Here is a 17,230-nt window from a genome sequence, read left to right as displayed (position 1 = left end):
TTCAATCATGAACAGACATTTATTATCATTCTAAACATGCAGGCTATACAGCAGATAAAATTTATGACTTTAGCAACATCTAGAATCAAAACAGAAAAACAAAGCACATGATTGTATCACATGTATGAAAACAGATGTACAACAATTAATAATTATTAGCATCCATTACATGTTTGGATTCTTGACAGCCCTTGTATTATCAGTGTACATTTTTTGGATTGCTTAACCTACATTTTAATTGTTAAAATAATCACTTTTTTAAAACTTTGGCCGAGATTACTGGTAAGTGAGTCTATACTGGTTATTAACCATTAATCAGAATCAGAATCAGAATGCCCTTTATTGTCATTTTACAATAGTAGAATGAAATTGCAGCAACTCCAATTTCAGTGCAGGAAAATATACACAACAATACAAAATATAAAATATATAAAAATATACAGGTACCAGATTCACAGAATCATAACAGTATAAAAATAAAGTGCGTAGTAGTGAGGTACAGTGTAATGTATTGCACACAGGATAGACTGGATATAGACTGTACTGGTTACAGAGTGTTATTGAGGGAGATGATGGCTCTGGGGAAGAAACTGTTTTTTAGTCTGTTTGTCCGTGCCCTGATGCATCTGTATCGCCTCCCAGAAGGTAGCAGCTCAAACATCTGGAAGGCGGGGTGAGAAGAGTCCTGGATGATGCTGAGAGCTCTGCTGACGCACCGGGAGTTGTAGAGGTCCATCAGGGAGGGGAGAGGACAGCCGATAATCCTCTGTGCTGCTTTGACTGTCCTGTGTAGCCTCTCTCTGTCTGCAGCACTGCAGCTCCCGTACCAGGTGGTCAGGCAGTACGTCAGCAGGCTCTCAATGGAGGAGCGGTAGAAGGCCAGCAGCAGTTTCCGGGCCACGTTGTTCCTCCTGAGGACTCTCAGGAAGTGTAAGCGTTGCTGAGCCTTTTTGATGATGGCTGAGGTGTTTGTAGTCCAGGTCAAATCACCGGAGATCTGGACTCCCAGGAACCTGAAGTCATGGACCCTCTCCACGCCCTCACCGTTGATGTAGAGGGGGAGGTGATCACTTTTCGTCCTCCTGAAGTCCACGATGATCTCTTTTGTCTTCCTGGTGTTCAGAGCCAGGTTATTTTCTGAGCACCAGGTTGTCAGTCTCTGGACCTCCTCTCTGTAGGCTGCCTCGTCTCCGTTTGAGATCAGCCCGACCACTGTGGTGTCGTCCGCGAATTTGACGATCATGTTGTCCCTGTGGGCCGGACTGCAGTCGTAGGTGTAGAGGCAGTACAGGAGGGGGCTCAGAACACAGCCCTGTGGTGAGCCGATGCTCAGAGTGCGTGTGGAGGAGAGGTGGGGGCCGAGTCTCACATTCTGGGGCCTGTTGGTCAAAAAGTCCATAATCCAGCTGCATGTGAGAGGGGGGAGGCCGAGTGTGTCCAGCTTTGTGATCAGAATGTCTGGGATGATGTTATTGAAGGCCGAGCTGTAGTCGACGAAGAGCAATCTGGCATAGCTCTGCTGCTGTTCCAGGTGGCTCAACACAGCATGCAGAGTTATGGTGATGGCGTCCTCTGTATATCAGGTTAATAAATAGTACACCAGTTTCAAAGGCAAAACATTTTAACAAATGTATAGAAAAACATATGAAACAGGAAAACATTAATATGTTTTTAAAAATTCAAGCATCTGATTGTATATTTGTGTGGCCACATTAACAAAAAAGAAAACAGTGGATTTTTTGAGTAACATTTTGTCACTTTGATGATTTGGATACAGAAGTCTTAATTTAGACACTGTAAATCTGTTGATTTCAGTAGCATTTTATAGTACCTATATCTTTTCAACCCTATTGCTTTATTACTGTCACTGACATGTGCAGATGATATGGTGACCTTCTCTCAGCTCATTAGCGGGCTGATTTATGTCAAGACTCCTCAGAAACTCTGAAGTATTTTTCTCTCATTGCTTCCTCAGTTAGTTGCACATGGTAATAAAGTTTGGTTTTACAACAACATCAGAGATGACACCGAATGAAGTGAAAACAAAACATCCGCTATGAGACAGGATTCATATGAGTTATATGTTCCTGAAAAGCACAAGTTTCTCCCAAAACTGAAAAACAAAATTCTCTTGATGGTTCAATATTAATTTTTATTTCATTGTGGTGCTATCAGGTACGGACCAGGAAACTGAGAGCATCCAGATCCCTTTATGGTCCATCTCAAGTCTTTGTCCCACTCCTTATCAGAGGATCTGCGGCTCAGTTTGCCATCACCAACACTGTCTTTTGTCTTTGACCTGGGAAAAGAGTGTTTAGTTTCATTGGAAAGTCCATATTGGCTGACAGCAGCTGGTAAGTACAGTCAGGAGAAGGGAAATAGGCTGTCTAGTCAGCAGTTGACAGCTGGTATGCAAAATGAATGGACCAGTTATTGTATGCAATACCTAATGAAGAAGATTTGGATTTACTTTCTGGGTCTCATTGTGTGTATTCTTCTCAGAGAAATCCTTTCCTTAAAAAAAAACAAAAAAAAAAAACAATTGCAATGGATGGTGCAGGTACAGTAAAAAGTTACATTATAAGACTTTTCTCCATAAAGGAAAGCTTCTTTGTCAAACCTTGATCACAGTCTTTATTAAATCCCAACTGGTAATACAACAGTCCCTGTGTCACCAATGTACTTTTAATGCACTGTGGCTTTTGTGAACTTTGGCCTATACTACAAACCTTATTTTATTGAGGAAGCAGAGAAAAAAAATTATGATTGTTTATTAACCTGAAATACACAGCCACCTTTACACTGACATCATAATTATTTGCACTAAATGAAACTTGTCTTTGATATCTGAAGGTCAAAAGACACATATGTGACTCTGAAGTGTGAGATGAAGATATAAATGTGTGCAGTATATTCTGTCACATTTTACATCTATTTCATGTGACTTTTAAAACGTGGGTGAAAATATTTGCAGCTTATGTTGAATAATTACTCCACCTCCCGCCCTGCATAGAGAGGGACAAATAATGTCAATCTGGTGGGCAAAGACTTAAAAAAAAACATAAAACTCAATGAAATGTCCATCAGTTTTATTTGTGAAAAAACACAAAAAAACAGCACTTAGTAGTAGAAAGGAGATGTCAAAATGATTACAGAGTTAACCCTGAAAATGAACCCTAGTTCACCTGTGAGATGAAGATATAAATGTGTGCAGTATATTCAACAAAAACACTGTAAAAAGTCGGGGTTGAACACATTAAACACATTTGAAGTCTTTTAATAAGGGTAAATGAAGTAAATAGCAACACTGTCATTGCCGCATGTCTCATTGTCCTTGTTATAGCTGTATGTTTGGGCTGATTGGTGTGAAAATTCAATCAGCTCTTCTTTGGCTGGGGATCAACCTTTCTACAAAGTTTCATGTAAATCTGCTCAGAACATTTAAGATGTCTTACGCACAGATGGACACTGAAAAATACCCTCTACTACCTCCTTGACAGAGGTAATAATTGAATGGGACAGTCATATGACAATATTAGAACTATTATAAGTCTACAGAAAGTGTTTTTGAGTGTTCTACATAGAACTGCACGAGTACAGTCGGCCAAAGTGCAGCTCTGGATTGAAAGCCTAACAGGCATCCACCGCACCACTTCGCTTTCAGTCGCTGCACATGCAGTCACTAACATCAGCCACTCTTAGTGCAAAAAGGTTGAAAGGAGGAATGATGCTAAAACACCCAGAACCAAATCCAGCATCTCCTACAGCACTTCTGTTGTTGGTAGAGTAAACCTTTATCAGTGCTGCATTCACCACATCAGTCGGGCTATCATGGTACATTTCACTTCAACGCAGCAAACAAAATGTTTCTTCAGTGCTTTTTTATTCAGGAATAAGCAGATAAGCAGTTACAGTAGTCTTAAGGTTACAGTACAAACGCTAGAGCAAAATGAACCCAATATTTCAAAACATTGTAAAATGCACACAGGTCTTTCCTATTTCCTTTTGATGTTCTTTGTTAAACTGGTATGACAATGTTTGATTTTCAAGAAGTATACTATAAGAGCTTTGTGCTACAGTTGGTTGTTGGTGTCGTGCTTTGTCCTAAGCACCTAGACAAAAAAAGGGAAAAGAAATGAAGAAATGGGCCGTGTATTAAGTAACAAGATTGTTGCTCAGACCGACTAAAGTAAAGAATCATAGAGGGATGTATACACTGCTTCCTTTCACATGGTGAAGAGCAGATGACCACTGAAGGTGCTGTGGTGAGCTTGATCATCATATATTCTCGAGGTTTGATAGAGACGCAGAAACACAACATCTCCAACTTCTAAAAGCAGAGATGCGCCATTAGAGGACTTCCCATAGCCGGATGTTTGATGCTCATACGTGATAAATACGTGTTGTCCATTTTTGACCAAGATGGCACCTGAGCCATGTGAACGATGTCCAAATGCACCAACGTGGAACACAAAGTGGTAAACACCTCTCACTGATGCGATGAAAAGACCTGCAGAACAATTTTGACATTTTTAAATGGAGAGTGGACTGATGCAGCTCCTGCCAAACAACAAGCAGGGTGTTTGGCATCACAGTGTCTGAAAATCAAATTTATTTCTGAAATTTGTAGAATACCTGTGTTTGGGTTGTAGGCATTTCCGATGTTAGTGACAACGTATCTGAAGACCAGAGTGGTGTGTGTGTTAAATGGTCCGATGTGTCCAGAGCCTGAAGCCCGAAGAGAGGCTGAGAAAGCCACCCGTTTGACTGAGAGAGAGAGAAAGAGAGAGAGAGAGAGAGAGAGAGAGAGCAGTGTCATTTACTGTATTTATTTATTCATTCATTCATTCTTCCTGCACCCCCCCTGCAATTTTTTCACAAGAGTTGTGTAAGTAATACTTTCATTATTTCTCTGTCAAGTTCTCAAGGCCCACTTGTCCTGCAAGTTTTTGCTCAACTTGTACTCTCTCCAACCTGTTTTGCTTAACCACGTAACCCCTAACCCTAAACCCATAGTATTTTTCTCCTTTTGCTTCCTTAATGAATTACGATGGGTACCGTAATAATATCTGGTTTTCGGATCAGCAACAGCACTAACATTTAAGAAGCAAAATATCCACTGTGAGATGCCATTCATGTGTGAAATTCTCTTGGACAGCTCAGTTTTTCTCACTTCGCTGAAAACAGATTGTAGATTGTGTGTGCGCTGATATTGTATCCCCATGTAAAGCTGGTTATTCACACCGATGATGTTTATATCATTTCATATCATCAAATCTATAACCCAAAAATACGGTTCAAATGTGGGTCAGCACTTCTTTTGATGGCATGACATTACACAACTTGTTTACAGACAGACATTAAATCATAAATACCATGGATAAGGAGCACAAACCTGGAATGAATGGAGCCCCTGGTACACTGGTAGGTTTTCAGCTGCACTCTACCCTTGGAGACTCTTCTGCTCTCTGTGTAAAGCGGCACACCTGGAGGCTCCTGAATGTTGCCACATGCTGTTTCTGGGTCCGTCAGATGTGCTGCATCCACACAGTGTCAGTCAGAGGGACACTGAGCCAGTCATTCCCTTTGCTGCTCATGAGCTCCCCTAAGAGCTGATCAAGGAGGAGAACACTCTGCTCTGCAACACCAGCTCAGTCTTGGTGATGTGGCGGTCCATCTCCCTCTCAGTCACCACCGGTCTCTTTTTCTGCATCAGCTGCACCCTCTCAGCCCCTCTCAGCAGAGCCACATCATCTGCATCCCACTCAAAAATGCATGGTGACATGCGTGCCATAAAGGTGGGGTACAGTTGATGGGTGTCGGTGGTGCACTCTCCTGCCAGACACCACGTGAAGTGCCACATGTCTCAGTGAACAATGAGATCCAGCGACCTGCTGAAGCGCGCCTTCAGTTTGGTCTCTCCCACTTCTTTGCAGCTGCCACAGTCCACATCAGCTTTTCTAATGTACAGGAGTTAACAGAAATTAGATACAACCAATACTTCAGTGCTCGTGAATATTACTCATCCTCACGGAAAGCTACAAAGAAATACTTATCCATTGAGCACTCAGTGCAAGATCTTTTGGCTTGCATGATGGTCAAAATCTTTTTAATTAATGGTATTGTATTAATAAGTAGCTCTAACATAACCTGCACATCCATGTTTATTTTGGTTTTTCATGAGATTGCGCAGACTTGGCCACCTGAGTCCTGATTATGTGTTCTCAGAAAGTTAAGACGTTTTGTCGCTTAAGAGAGACTTGATAAACAACTTTACATTTAGAGGTGGGAGAAAAAATCGATTTTTAGATGCATCGCGATGCAGACATGGGGCAAGCCGGCATCGATGCATTAATGTCAATAATCGATGCTTATGAAATGATTAAAAAACGCAAAACTGAAATCACTGATTCTTGGGAATTTGGATAAAACAGGTTTTAATTTTGAAAAAAAAAGTGAGTTAAATTACAAAATCTGAAGATATATCATTATAGGCCAAGGTCTTGGCTGTTCAGCAATGTACCGGTGCAACCTCCTCATTTTGCAATTTTTTCAGAAAATAGGCATTTTTCTAGTTACTAGGCTACTTTGTTTTTGTCAACACCATCACTGTAATGTTTTTTTTTTTTTATTTATTTGAAAAACATATTTTTGTATTAAAAGAGACTAATACTTTAATAATTCAACAGCACCAAAGAAACATATTGTAAGTATATTCATTTAAAACCAATATAACTGCCTCTGACAGTGGTGACACTAATCTGACGGTGGTGACAGTCGCCTCATTAAAACATACATTTCCAAAATGTATACCACTCAAGTCAATGGCTCCTTGCTTAACAACTTTATTTAACTATTTGGTGCAAAAAATAACAATCCTGAGCACTGTTATAAGCATTTTTCAGACTTCAGTCATCACCGTCCGACAGACGGTGGTGACGTCTGACGGTGGTGACACAAACCTGCTTTTTCACATAATAAGCATGAGTTGTTCACATTAGCCAGCTTGTTTTCGCCCTGTTGCTACCTACATCAGACCTCTCCTTAAAAAGTATACATTTATTCCATAATCTAATCTAATATTTTTTATACAAAAGTGACGGTGTTGACAATTTATGGTTGTGACAGTAGCAGTGTCCAAAAATATGAAGAGATTTAAGAGAAAATAGAAAACTTCCAGGAGCCTAAGCGGTCTTGAAGCAGGCAGTAGAGCTGAAGGTTTGAAAAGGGCTCCTCAGGAATGTAATTGACCATGTAGTTTTTTTATTATTATTTTTTAAATAAATATCTGACGGTGGTGACGAATATGTGGGACACATTTTGAGCAACCAAAAAATAATAGTAAATATTGTTCAAAACCCATCGTTTGTAGTTTTTAATACATATTATGATGTACTCTATCATGTGGTAAATATATTATTCATTGAAATTATTACTTTTTGTGGTTTTAATCAAGTTGAAATGATTATCTCCTGTCCGAGGACAACTGGTTTTGTAGGGAATGGGCCAACATATAATCATTAAATTAATACAAATTAAAAATAAACCTATGAAAAAACCTTACAAATGTGCAAAGCACCCTGATAATGGCCTTGATTCTTTTTATTCATTAAAATGTTGTAAATTTCCAACAGAAATAGCATTTTTCTTAGTGGGACATGATTTATCCAAATTCCCAAGAATCAGTGGTATATGAGCAGCATCTAGCCGGGCAGTTACATCGTGGAAAAAAAACGCGGAACCTAAGTGTGGGAAAGCAGCGTCCCTCCGGGCAATTACAGGTGTCACGATCCGGCTCATAGATCATGACAAACAAGAGGAGAGTCGCGGAACTATAATGTTCAAACGAACAATTTATTTACAGAAAGATATAACTAAGGATAAACATAATAAAATGAGGCGTGTAAAGTAGGAAGATCAGTGTGCCTGCTGATGAATGCATGCATGTGTGTGTGTGTGTGTGTGTGTATGTAAACTCAAAACAAAAGCCCAAACAAAAAGAACCCAGGACCCAGGCAGGACGGTCTGGTCAGCAGGAGAGGAGGGAGAGGGAATGGTTTAAGACTGCGGCTTTTATGGGGTTGTAAGGGAGACTGGCCAGGTGCTCCCGATCACCTTTGATGCAATCCCCGCCCACCTGATTACCTGCAAGAACAGACGAACAAGACAACACAAGGGAAAACAAGGCAGGCCATACAGGCAGACGGCCGTCACACAACAGAAAACAGTCACGTCCCCTGCGTTCCAAATCGCATACTTATACTTTTTACTTTTAGTATGTACTGCAGCTGCACTTACAAAGTATGTAGCTTAGTATGAAATATGCATACGAATGCATACTATTGGGACACACTACAATTGTCCTCCCTGACCTCTGACCCTCTTGCTCACTCCGTAGCGCCACATTTGAATGTTGTTGTCAAAATGCAGCGCTGTTTCATACTGCGCTGTCGTCTGTCATATTTCTGATCTTCTGTCTTCCTGTCGCTTCTGCTGTCACTGAGCGAGGTGAGTGCCATGTGTGTGTTTTGTTGCCGTCCGTATGTGGGCGTGGCTTGTATACGCAACTCAGTCAGTGTGATGTAATGTCCGCTGCGCAAAGGATTGTGGATCAGAATGGCCAGAGAAGCATGCTGAAATGCATACTGCTAAATCTGACCAGATGTAGTAGAGCATCCTGGTACTCTTGGCATACTGCATCTGACATACTATGTATTGGGACATACTAATTCTTTTTTTCCCTACTAAATAGTATGGTAGTATGAGTATTGGAATGCAGGGGTCAAGATAGCTGAACGAGCTGAAAGAAACATCAAACCGGCACCCTCTGCATTAAAAGTGAGTGTTTGGAAACATTTCGGCTTTTATGAAGAGGAAGGGATAAAAGACCTGGATAAGAGCCAAACAGTGTGTAAGTTATGTCACACAACACTGAAATATTTTGGCAACACGAAATTACAGTAAATAACAGTAAATTAATTATTTAGCATTCTTTTTAGTCATAGTTCACTACAAATACACCTTGTTTTAGTTGTCGCACAGTAAAAAAACAAACAAACAAATTGTCTGAAAAATGATGCAATTAAATGATTCAATGACAATCATAAAAATATGCATCAAGATGCATCAAGATGCATCGATAATCGCTTTATAATTGCATCGTTGCCCTCATAATCATAATCAAATCGAATCGTGATGTGGCCAAAGATTCCCAGCTCTAATTTCCTCCAACCAAAAAATTGAACAGGGGTTATGTTTCCACCCCTTTCCATTAATCTGTCTGTCTGACTGTGTGCTTGTCAGCAGGATATCTCTAAACATTCGGAACGGATTTACATTCAACTTTGTGGAAAAACTTTGTGAGATATGGAAGAACTGATTCCTTTCTCATATCAGTCGGACAAAGGAGGGTGTGGTAGCTGATGTGCTTAACTTTTGATGAATATCCAACATGATGAACGGCCATATCTTCAAAACTAGTGTTCGCCAGGTCTGCACTTTGGCTTTATAGTTTAGTGTCTGTATCTGAGATTTTCAATAATCAATCACATGTTGGACTTGTCAGCGTAACTTTCTGATAGTGAAAGTAATATTAAGTAGTATTGGCCACTATATACAGAAAGTAAAGAAAATATTGTATTACTAAATATTTATAGGCTACTGTATGAGTTTCCATACTACATATACAGTGGTATGGAAGTTCCCATATACAGCAAGTGAGTATTGTAAGTTGAGAAAATAAGTTAAAGACAGTAATAATGAGACATAATCACACTTTTTTTAATGATGAGTGATACGTAATAGTATGTTACATTTTGAAACTAGTTTCCTCAACACTGCACATCACATATTAAAAAATGAATGAGTAAAAATTGCATTACACCCAGGGAGACTTGGATCATTTGCAAGGGACATCATGATCACTGTTGACTTGTTTTAACTGCAGAGCGATCAGACATGGGTCAGAAAAAAAAAAAAAAAAAAAAATCTCCTCTGAAAGTTAAATATAAAATGAGTGCCTTTTTACATTTATCATTATATTTCAACTGAGCAGAGGAAATGATTTTTTTTTTTGTCCAAAATGATCATATATTTTATTATTGCCAGTGTAATTACCATAAACGCAAAGCTGTAAAATGTGAAGGCACCATGAACAAAATATAAACTTATTATTATAAACTCCACAAGAACACTGACATAATGCTATGTCAAGACACTCTTAGGTCTATAAATTCAAAAATCATAAGAATTAAGTAGAATTAAGATAACATCAATGATTTGAATTAGGTAGAATTAAGATATCATCAGTAATTTATGTCTAACTTAAAATATGTTTAAAAAAAAACAAATAAACAAACAAATACACTGCTTCATCTCACACGGTGAACAGCAGATGACCACTGAAGGTGCTGTGGTGATTTTGATTGTCATATATTCTTGTGTTTTGACAGAGACGCAGAAACACAACATCTCCAACTTCTAGAAGCAGTGAAGCGCCATTAGAGGAAGTCCCATAGTGGGATGGTTGATGTTCATATGCAGTAAATATATGTTGTCCATTTTTGACCAAGACAGCACACGAGGCATGAGAAGAATGTCCAAATGCACCCACGTGGAACTCGAAGTGGTAAACACCTCTCAATGGTGCGATGAAAAAACCTGCAGAACAATTTTGACGTTTTTAAACGGAGAGTGGACTGATGCAGCTCCTGCCAAACAACAAGCAGGGTGTTTGGCATCACAGTGGCTGAAAATCACTTTTATTTCTGAAATTTGTAGAATACCTGTGTTTGGGTTGTAGGCATTCCCAGTGTTAGTGACGACGTATCTGAAGACCAGAGGGGTGAGTGTGTTAAATGGTCCAAGAGTTACAGAGCCTGAAGCCCGAAGAGAGGCTGAGAAAGCCACCCGTTTGACTGAGAGAGAGAGAGAGAGAGAGAGAGAGAGAGAGAGAGAGGCACGTAATCCTGTTAGTGTGGCTGTCACAATGACAAAAAACAGCTAAACTGAAATCATTTCATAATTGTCATATGTGAAATGCATATGATTTAGTCTGTGTTAACATCATTTTGTATACCAAGAGCAAGCTACATCCTTAACAGCTTTGTTTTATGTGCTTGTTTTTGTTTTTCCATCTACAATTTTTAGGAGGGTAACATTTTTGAAATGATGTGCATCTTAATTTTTGAAAGAATGTTCCAGATCTTATGCTGACAGTGTGATTTTCAGTCCTACCCTGCCTGTCTCTGTTCAGAGCCTCCACCTGGTTTTCTGTGATGTTTGACCTGGCCGTCACGGCGGCAAGTTCCACTGCTTGAGCTGAAACCAAGTAAAGGAGAAAAATTAAAACAGAAATGTGACATACCTCCAATTTCTCTGCAAATAAACAGTTATTGAAACATTTGACAATGAAAAGCAGTTAATGGCAGCTGTCTGAACCAGGATCTAGGCGTCTCGGCTTGTCATCGTATCAGTTTTCCCTTTCCATCAGTCCCAAAGTGACAGAGATAGTTTCAACAAAATCAGACGAAAGGCGTTCAAATCATCTGATTAACATTGAAGTAACATTTGAACAAACACATCATAGATTTTGCACTGTATTCCACTGAAGTGTAGAAAAGTCAAGAACAAAGATCATGTACATTTAAGAGCATTGGCTTTCATGTTATTTTTTGAACATATTTTGATTGTACGTAAGTAGAGTAGAGCAAGTCAACTGGATTTAAGTAGTAGTTGACTTGCTCTACTCTACTTACATATAATGACCTGGATGACTGAGAATCTTCACAGACATTTTGATTGTAATGACAACTCAGTCATCATTCACTGTTGTTATGAGATGACGTCTGATCTTCACTCAGTACCTTGAAGCTGAGTCTTCAGGCCGTCCAGTTCTCCCAGTTTAGCTGCTTGTGCTGCAACAAAAACACAACTTTAATGAATTAACCAAACAGCAGAAATGAATTCATGGGAAAACCCATGGATCTTAGCCTGCCTATGTCTGATTTTAATCCAACTTTTATTACTGCAGGTTACTGTTTTAGTGAATGTTTATAACAAAAAATATTTGATCTAACAAGCAATACAATGACAAGACACATTACAATCTTGATCTAAAAATTATTCCAAAAAATAGTTCTTTTGGGGAAAACAGTTGCTTATTCTTTTACTTTTCTTCATTATCTGACATTTTATTATACCTTTGTTCTCATTCTGCAAGAATCTCATCTCCACCTTCTGTTCAGCTAACAAGGTGCTCATTTCTCTCGATACAGCGTGGATGTCAGGTGGACAGGTCTGTTGCTGACAAACCATGGTGATGTCCATTCCCAAACTGGCAAATATGCACTTGAGCTATCTTTAGTCTTTAGGCTGCTAATCCCAAACTTATATATAGTCTAGTTTTATTCAGCCATTGCCAGGGACAGTACCTTGAAGCTGTGTCTTCAGCTCGTCCACCTGAGTCTTCTGTCCCTCCAGTTCTCTCAGTTTAACAGCTTGTGCTGCAACAAAAAAAAAAAAAAAAAACATTTTATAACAAAACATTTGCGAATGCTATCACCTTTTTATCATTACCTGACAGTTTACTATACCTTTGTTCTCATCTTGCAAGTATCTCATCTCCACCTTCTGTTCAGCCAACAAGGCGCTCATTTCTCTCAGCACAGCATGGATGTCAGGTTGGCAGGTCTGTTGCTGATGAGAGACGTTTGCAGGTTCAGCTCCCTGGGTTTCAGTCTGTTTTCCTTGAGGAACGATTTGGTTCCCAGCGTCTGAGTGAACCTGAGCTCCGAACAGAGAGAGGACCAGCAGCAGCAGCTGACAAACCACGGTGATATCCATTCTCAGGCCGTCACTCAACGCAATTCAACTGTTGTGTTTGTGTCGTCTCTTCATTCTAGCCTTTTATATTGTCTTCTTTTGTTCAATCATTAACATTTATTATCATTATTGTTATTCTCAACATGCAGGCTATACAGTAGATACAAGTTATGACTTTAGCAAGCGCATGTGCACGTGCATGTGATTGTATCACGTGTATGAAAACAGAAAAACAAAGATTAATCATTATTAGCTTTGGATTGCATGTGTGAATTCTTGCCAGTTCTTGCATTATCAGTTTACAAAGTTTTGGATTACTTATCAGCATTTTAAATGCAGACTACTAATTGTTAAAATCATAGCTTTTTTAAACCTTGGTCAGTATTATTGGTAAGTCCTGTAAATGACAGTCTTTACTAGTTAGGTTCCATTGCATGTATCAGGTAAATACACAGTATACCAGTTTCAAAGTGGAAACCTTTTTAACAAATCGATAGAAAAACATATGGAACGGAAAAACAATAATATGTTTTGCTTGCAGGAAGTGGCAAAAGACAGACAGGAGTGGAGAAGCTGCATCGCTGCCCTTCACACCAGTGGGAGTCACAGTAAGTAAGTAAATAAGTAATGTCTCAGACACTGCAAATGATCAGTATTGGGGGAATTGGGTTACATAATGCATTATGCTGCCTAATGATATTATTTATCTGAGTAACATAATACAGCAGTGTAACAAGTTATTGCTTAAAATGTAGTGCTATTATTGCAGTTTTTCTAATGTACAGGAGTTAACAGAAATTTGATACAACCAATACTTCTATGCTTGTGAATATTACTCATCCTTATGGAAAGCTACAAAGAAATACTTATCCATTGAGTACTCAGTGCAAGATGTTTTGGCTTGCAGGATGGTCAAAATCTTTTTAATTAATGTATTATTGTATTAATAAGTATCTCTAACTTAACCTACACATCCATGTTTTGTTTGGTTTTTCATGAGTTTGCAGATACTTGGCCACCTGAGTCCTGATTATGTGTTCTCAGACAGTTAAGAGGTTTTTGTCACTTAAGAGAGACTTGATAAACAACATTACCTACAACCAAAAAATTGGACAGGGGTTATGTTTCCACCCCTTTCCATTAATCTGTCTGTCTGACTGTGTGCTTGTTAGCAGGATATTTCTAAAAATTATGAACGGATTTACATTCAACTTTGTGGAAAAAGTTTGTGAGATATGGAAGAACTGATTCCCTTCTCATATCAGTCGGACAAAGGAGGGTGTGGTAGCTGGTGTGCTTAACTTTTGATGAATATCCAAAATGATGAACGGCCATATCTTCAGATCTAGTGTTCACCAGGTCTGCAATCTGGCTTTATGGTTTAGTGTCTGTATCTGAGATTTTCAAGAACCAATCACATGTGGGACTTGTCAGCGTAATTTTCCAATAGTGAAAGTAATATTAAGTCATGTAATATTAAGTAATATTAACCACTATATACAGACAGTAAAGAAAATATTGTATTATTAAACATTTATAGGCTACTGTATGAGTTTTCATACTACAGTAGTATGGAAGTTCCCATATACAGCAAATGAATATTGTAAGTTGAGAAAATAAGTTAAAGACAGTAATAATGAAACATAATCACACTTCTTTTAATGATGAGTGTTAAGTAATATGTTACATTTTGAAACTAGTTTCCTCAACACTGCACATCACATATTAAAAAATAAATGAATAAAAATTGCATTACACCGAGGGAGACTTGGATCATTTGCAAGGGACATCATGATCACTGTTTACTTGTTTTAACTGCAGAGCGATCAGACATGGGTCAGAACAAAATAATAATAAAAAAAATTCTTCTCTGAGATCCACAACCTCTAAACTTAATCTGAAAGTCAAATATAAAATGAATGCCTTTTCACATTTATCATTATATTTCAACTGAGCAGAGGAAATTATTTTTGGATGTCGTCTTTTGTCAGAAATGATCATATAATTTATTATTGGCAGTGTAATTACCATAAACGCAAAGGTGCAACATGTGAAGGGACCATGAACAAAATGTAAACTTATTATTAGAAACTCCACAAGAATACTGACATAATGCCATGTCAAGACACTATAAGGTTTATTAATTAAACAATCATAAGAATTAGGTAGAATTAAGATATCGTCAATAATTTATGTCTAACTTAAAATATGATTAAAAAAACAAATACACAAGCAAATACATTGCTTCCTCTCACATGGTGAACAGCAGATGACCACTGAAGGTGCTGTAGTGATTTTGATCATCATATATTCTTGTGTTTTCCCAGAGACGCAGAAACACAACATCTCCAACTTCTAGAAGCAGTGATGCGCCATTAGAGGAACTCCCATAGCCGGATGGTTGTTGTTCCCATGAGATGAGTACATGTTGTCCATTTTTGACCAAGATAGCACAAGAGCCATGTGAATCATGTCCATGTGCACCCGCGTAGAACTCAAAGTGATAAACTCCTCTCACTGGTGCGATGAAATGACCTGCAGAACAATTTTGACATTTTTAAACGGAGAGTGGACTGATGCAGCTCCTGCCAAACAACAAGCAGGGTGTTTGGTGTCACGGTAGCTGAAAATCACTTTTATTTCTGAAATTTGTAGAATACCTGTGTTTGGGTTGTAGGCATTCCCGATGTTAGTGACGACGTGTCTGAAGACCAGAGTGGTGTGTGTGTTAAATGGCCCAAGAGTTTCAGAGCCTGAAGCCCGAAGAGAGGCTGAGAAAGCCACCCGTTTGACTGAGAGAGAGAGAGAGAGAGAGAGAGAGAGAGAGAGAGAGAGATGTAATCCTGTTAGTGTGGCTGTCATTGTGACAGCCAAACAAATCATTTAGTAATTGTCATTTGTGACATGCATATGATTTAGTCAATGTGTTAACATCATTTTGTATCCCAAGAGCATGCTACATCCTTATCCTAATCCTTATGATGTGCATCCTAATTTTGGAAAGAGTGTTCCAGATATTATACTGATGATTTTCAGTCTTACCCTTCCTGTCATTGTTCAGAATCCCCACCTGATTTGCCATGGTGGCAAGTTCTATTTCTTGAGCTGAAACCAAGAAAAAGAGAAACATGTAAAGAGAAAAGTGAAATACCTCCACTTCCTCAGCAAATAAACAGTTATTGAATATTTTAACATTGAAAAGCAGTTAATGGCAGCTGTCTGGATCAGGATTTAGGCGTCTCGGCTTGTCATCGTATCAGTTTTCCCTTTCCATCAGTCCCAAAGTCACAGTAATGTTTACAACAAAACCAGACGTAAGGCATTCAAATCAGCTGATTAACATTAAAGTAACATTTGAACAAACGCATCATAGATTTTGCACTGTATTCCACTAAAGTGTAGAAAAGTCAAGAACAAAGATCATGCACATGTAGGAACATTGGCTTTCATGTTATTTTTTGAACATGTATTGATATTAATGACGGCTCAGTCGTCGTTCACTGTTGTTATGAGATGACGTCTGATCTTCACTCAATACCTTGAAGCTGTGTCTTCAGGCTGTCCACCTGAGTCTTCTGTCCCTCCAGTTCTCTCAGTTTAGCTGCTTGTGCTGCAACAAAAACACAACTTTAATGAATTAACCAACCAGTGGAGAAGAATTCATGGGAAAACACATGGATCTTAGCCTGCCTATGCCTGATTTTAATGCAACTTTTATTATCCCTGGTTACTGTTTCAGTGCATGTTTGTAGCAAAAATATTTAATCTAACAAGCAGCATAATGACAAGACACATTACAAGCTTGATCTAAAAACTTATTATAACAAAACATTTGCTAATGCTATTGCCTTTTTTCATTACCTGACATTTTAATATACCTTTGTTCTCATTCTGCAAGTATGTCATCTCCACCTTCTGTTCAGCCAACAAGGCGCTCATTTCTCTCAGCACAGCATGGATGTCAGGTTGGCAGGTCTGTTGCTGATGAGAGGCATTTGCAGGTTCAGCTCCCTGGGTTTCAGTCTGTTTTCCATGAGGAACGATTTGGTTCCCAGCGTCTGAGTGAACCTGAGCTCCGAACAGAGAGAGGACCAGCAGCAGCAGCTGACAAACCACGGTGATGTCCATTCTCAGGCCGTCACTCTACGCAATTCAACTGTTGTGTTTGTGTCGTCTCTTCATTCTAGCCTTTTATATTGTCTTCTTTTGTTCAATCATTAACAGACATTTATTATTATTATAAACATGCAGGCTATACAGTAGATAAAATATATGACTTTAGCAACATCTAGAATCGAAACAGAAAAACAAAGCACATGATTGTATCATGTGTATGAAAACAGAAAAACAGCAATTAATAATTTCTAGCATCCATTACATGTTTGGATTCTTGACAGCCCTTGTATTA

General features: G+C 38.8%; 1 protein-coding gene across 1 annotated transcript in view; it reads right to left on the bottom strand.

Annotated features, from left to right (window-relative positions):
* The window catches only part of LOC115361839 (uncharacterized), a 31,820-nt gene extending 14,796 nt beyond the window's left edge, over nucleotides 1–17,024 (bottom strand). Inside the window, exons 1-4 of the mRNA XM_030055503.1 lie at nucleotides 16,701–17,024; nucleotides 16,361–16,432; nucleotides 11,236–11,319; nucleotides 4,636–4,767 (exon numbers count right to left, since the gene is read on the bottom strand). Of these exons, the coding sequence (XP_029911363.1) occupies nucleotides 4,636–4,767; nucleotides 11,236–11,319; nucleotides 16,361–16,432; nucleotides 16,701–16,950 (538 nt within the window). The 5' untranslated portion in view covers nucleotides 16,951–17,024. The remainder of the gene's footprint in view (nucleotides 1–4,635; nucleotides 4,768–11,235; nucleotides 11,320–16,360; nucleotides 16,433–16,700) is intronic.
* Nucleotides 17,025–17,230: the final 206 nt, after the last annotated feature.

The sequence above is a fragment of the Myripristis murdjan genome, chromosome 7 (assembly GCF_902150065.1).
Source record: "Myripristis murdjan chromosome 7, fMyrMur1.1, whole genome shotgun sequence".
NCBI lineage: Eukaryota > Metazoa > Chordata > Actinopteri > Holocentriformes > Holocentridae > Myripristis > Myripristis murdjan.
This window is presented reverse-complemented; position numbering and strand designations above follow the sequence as displayed.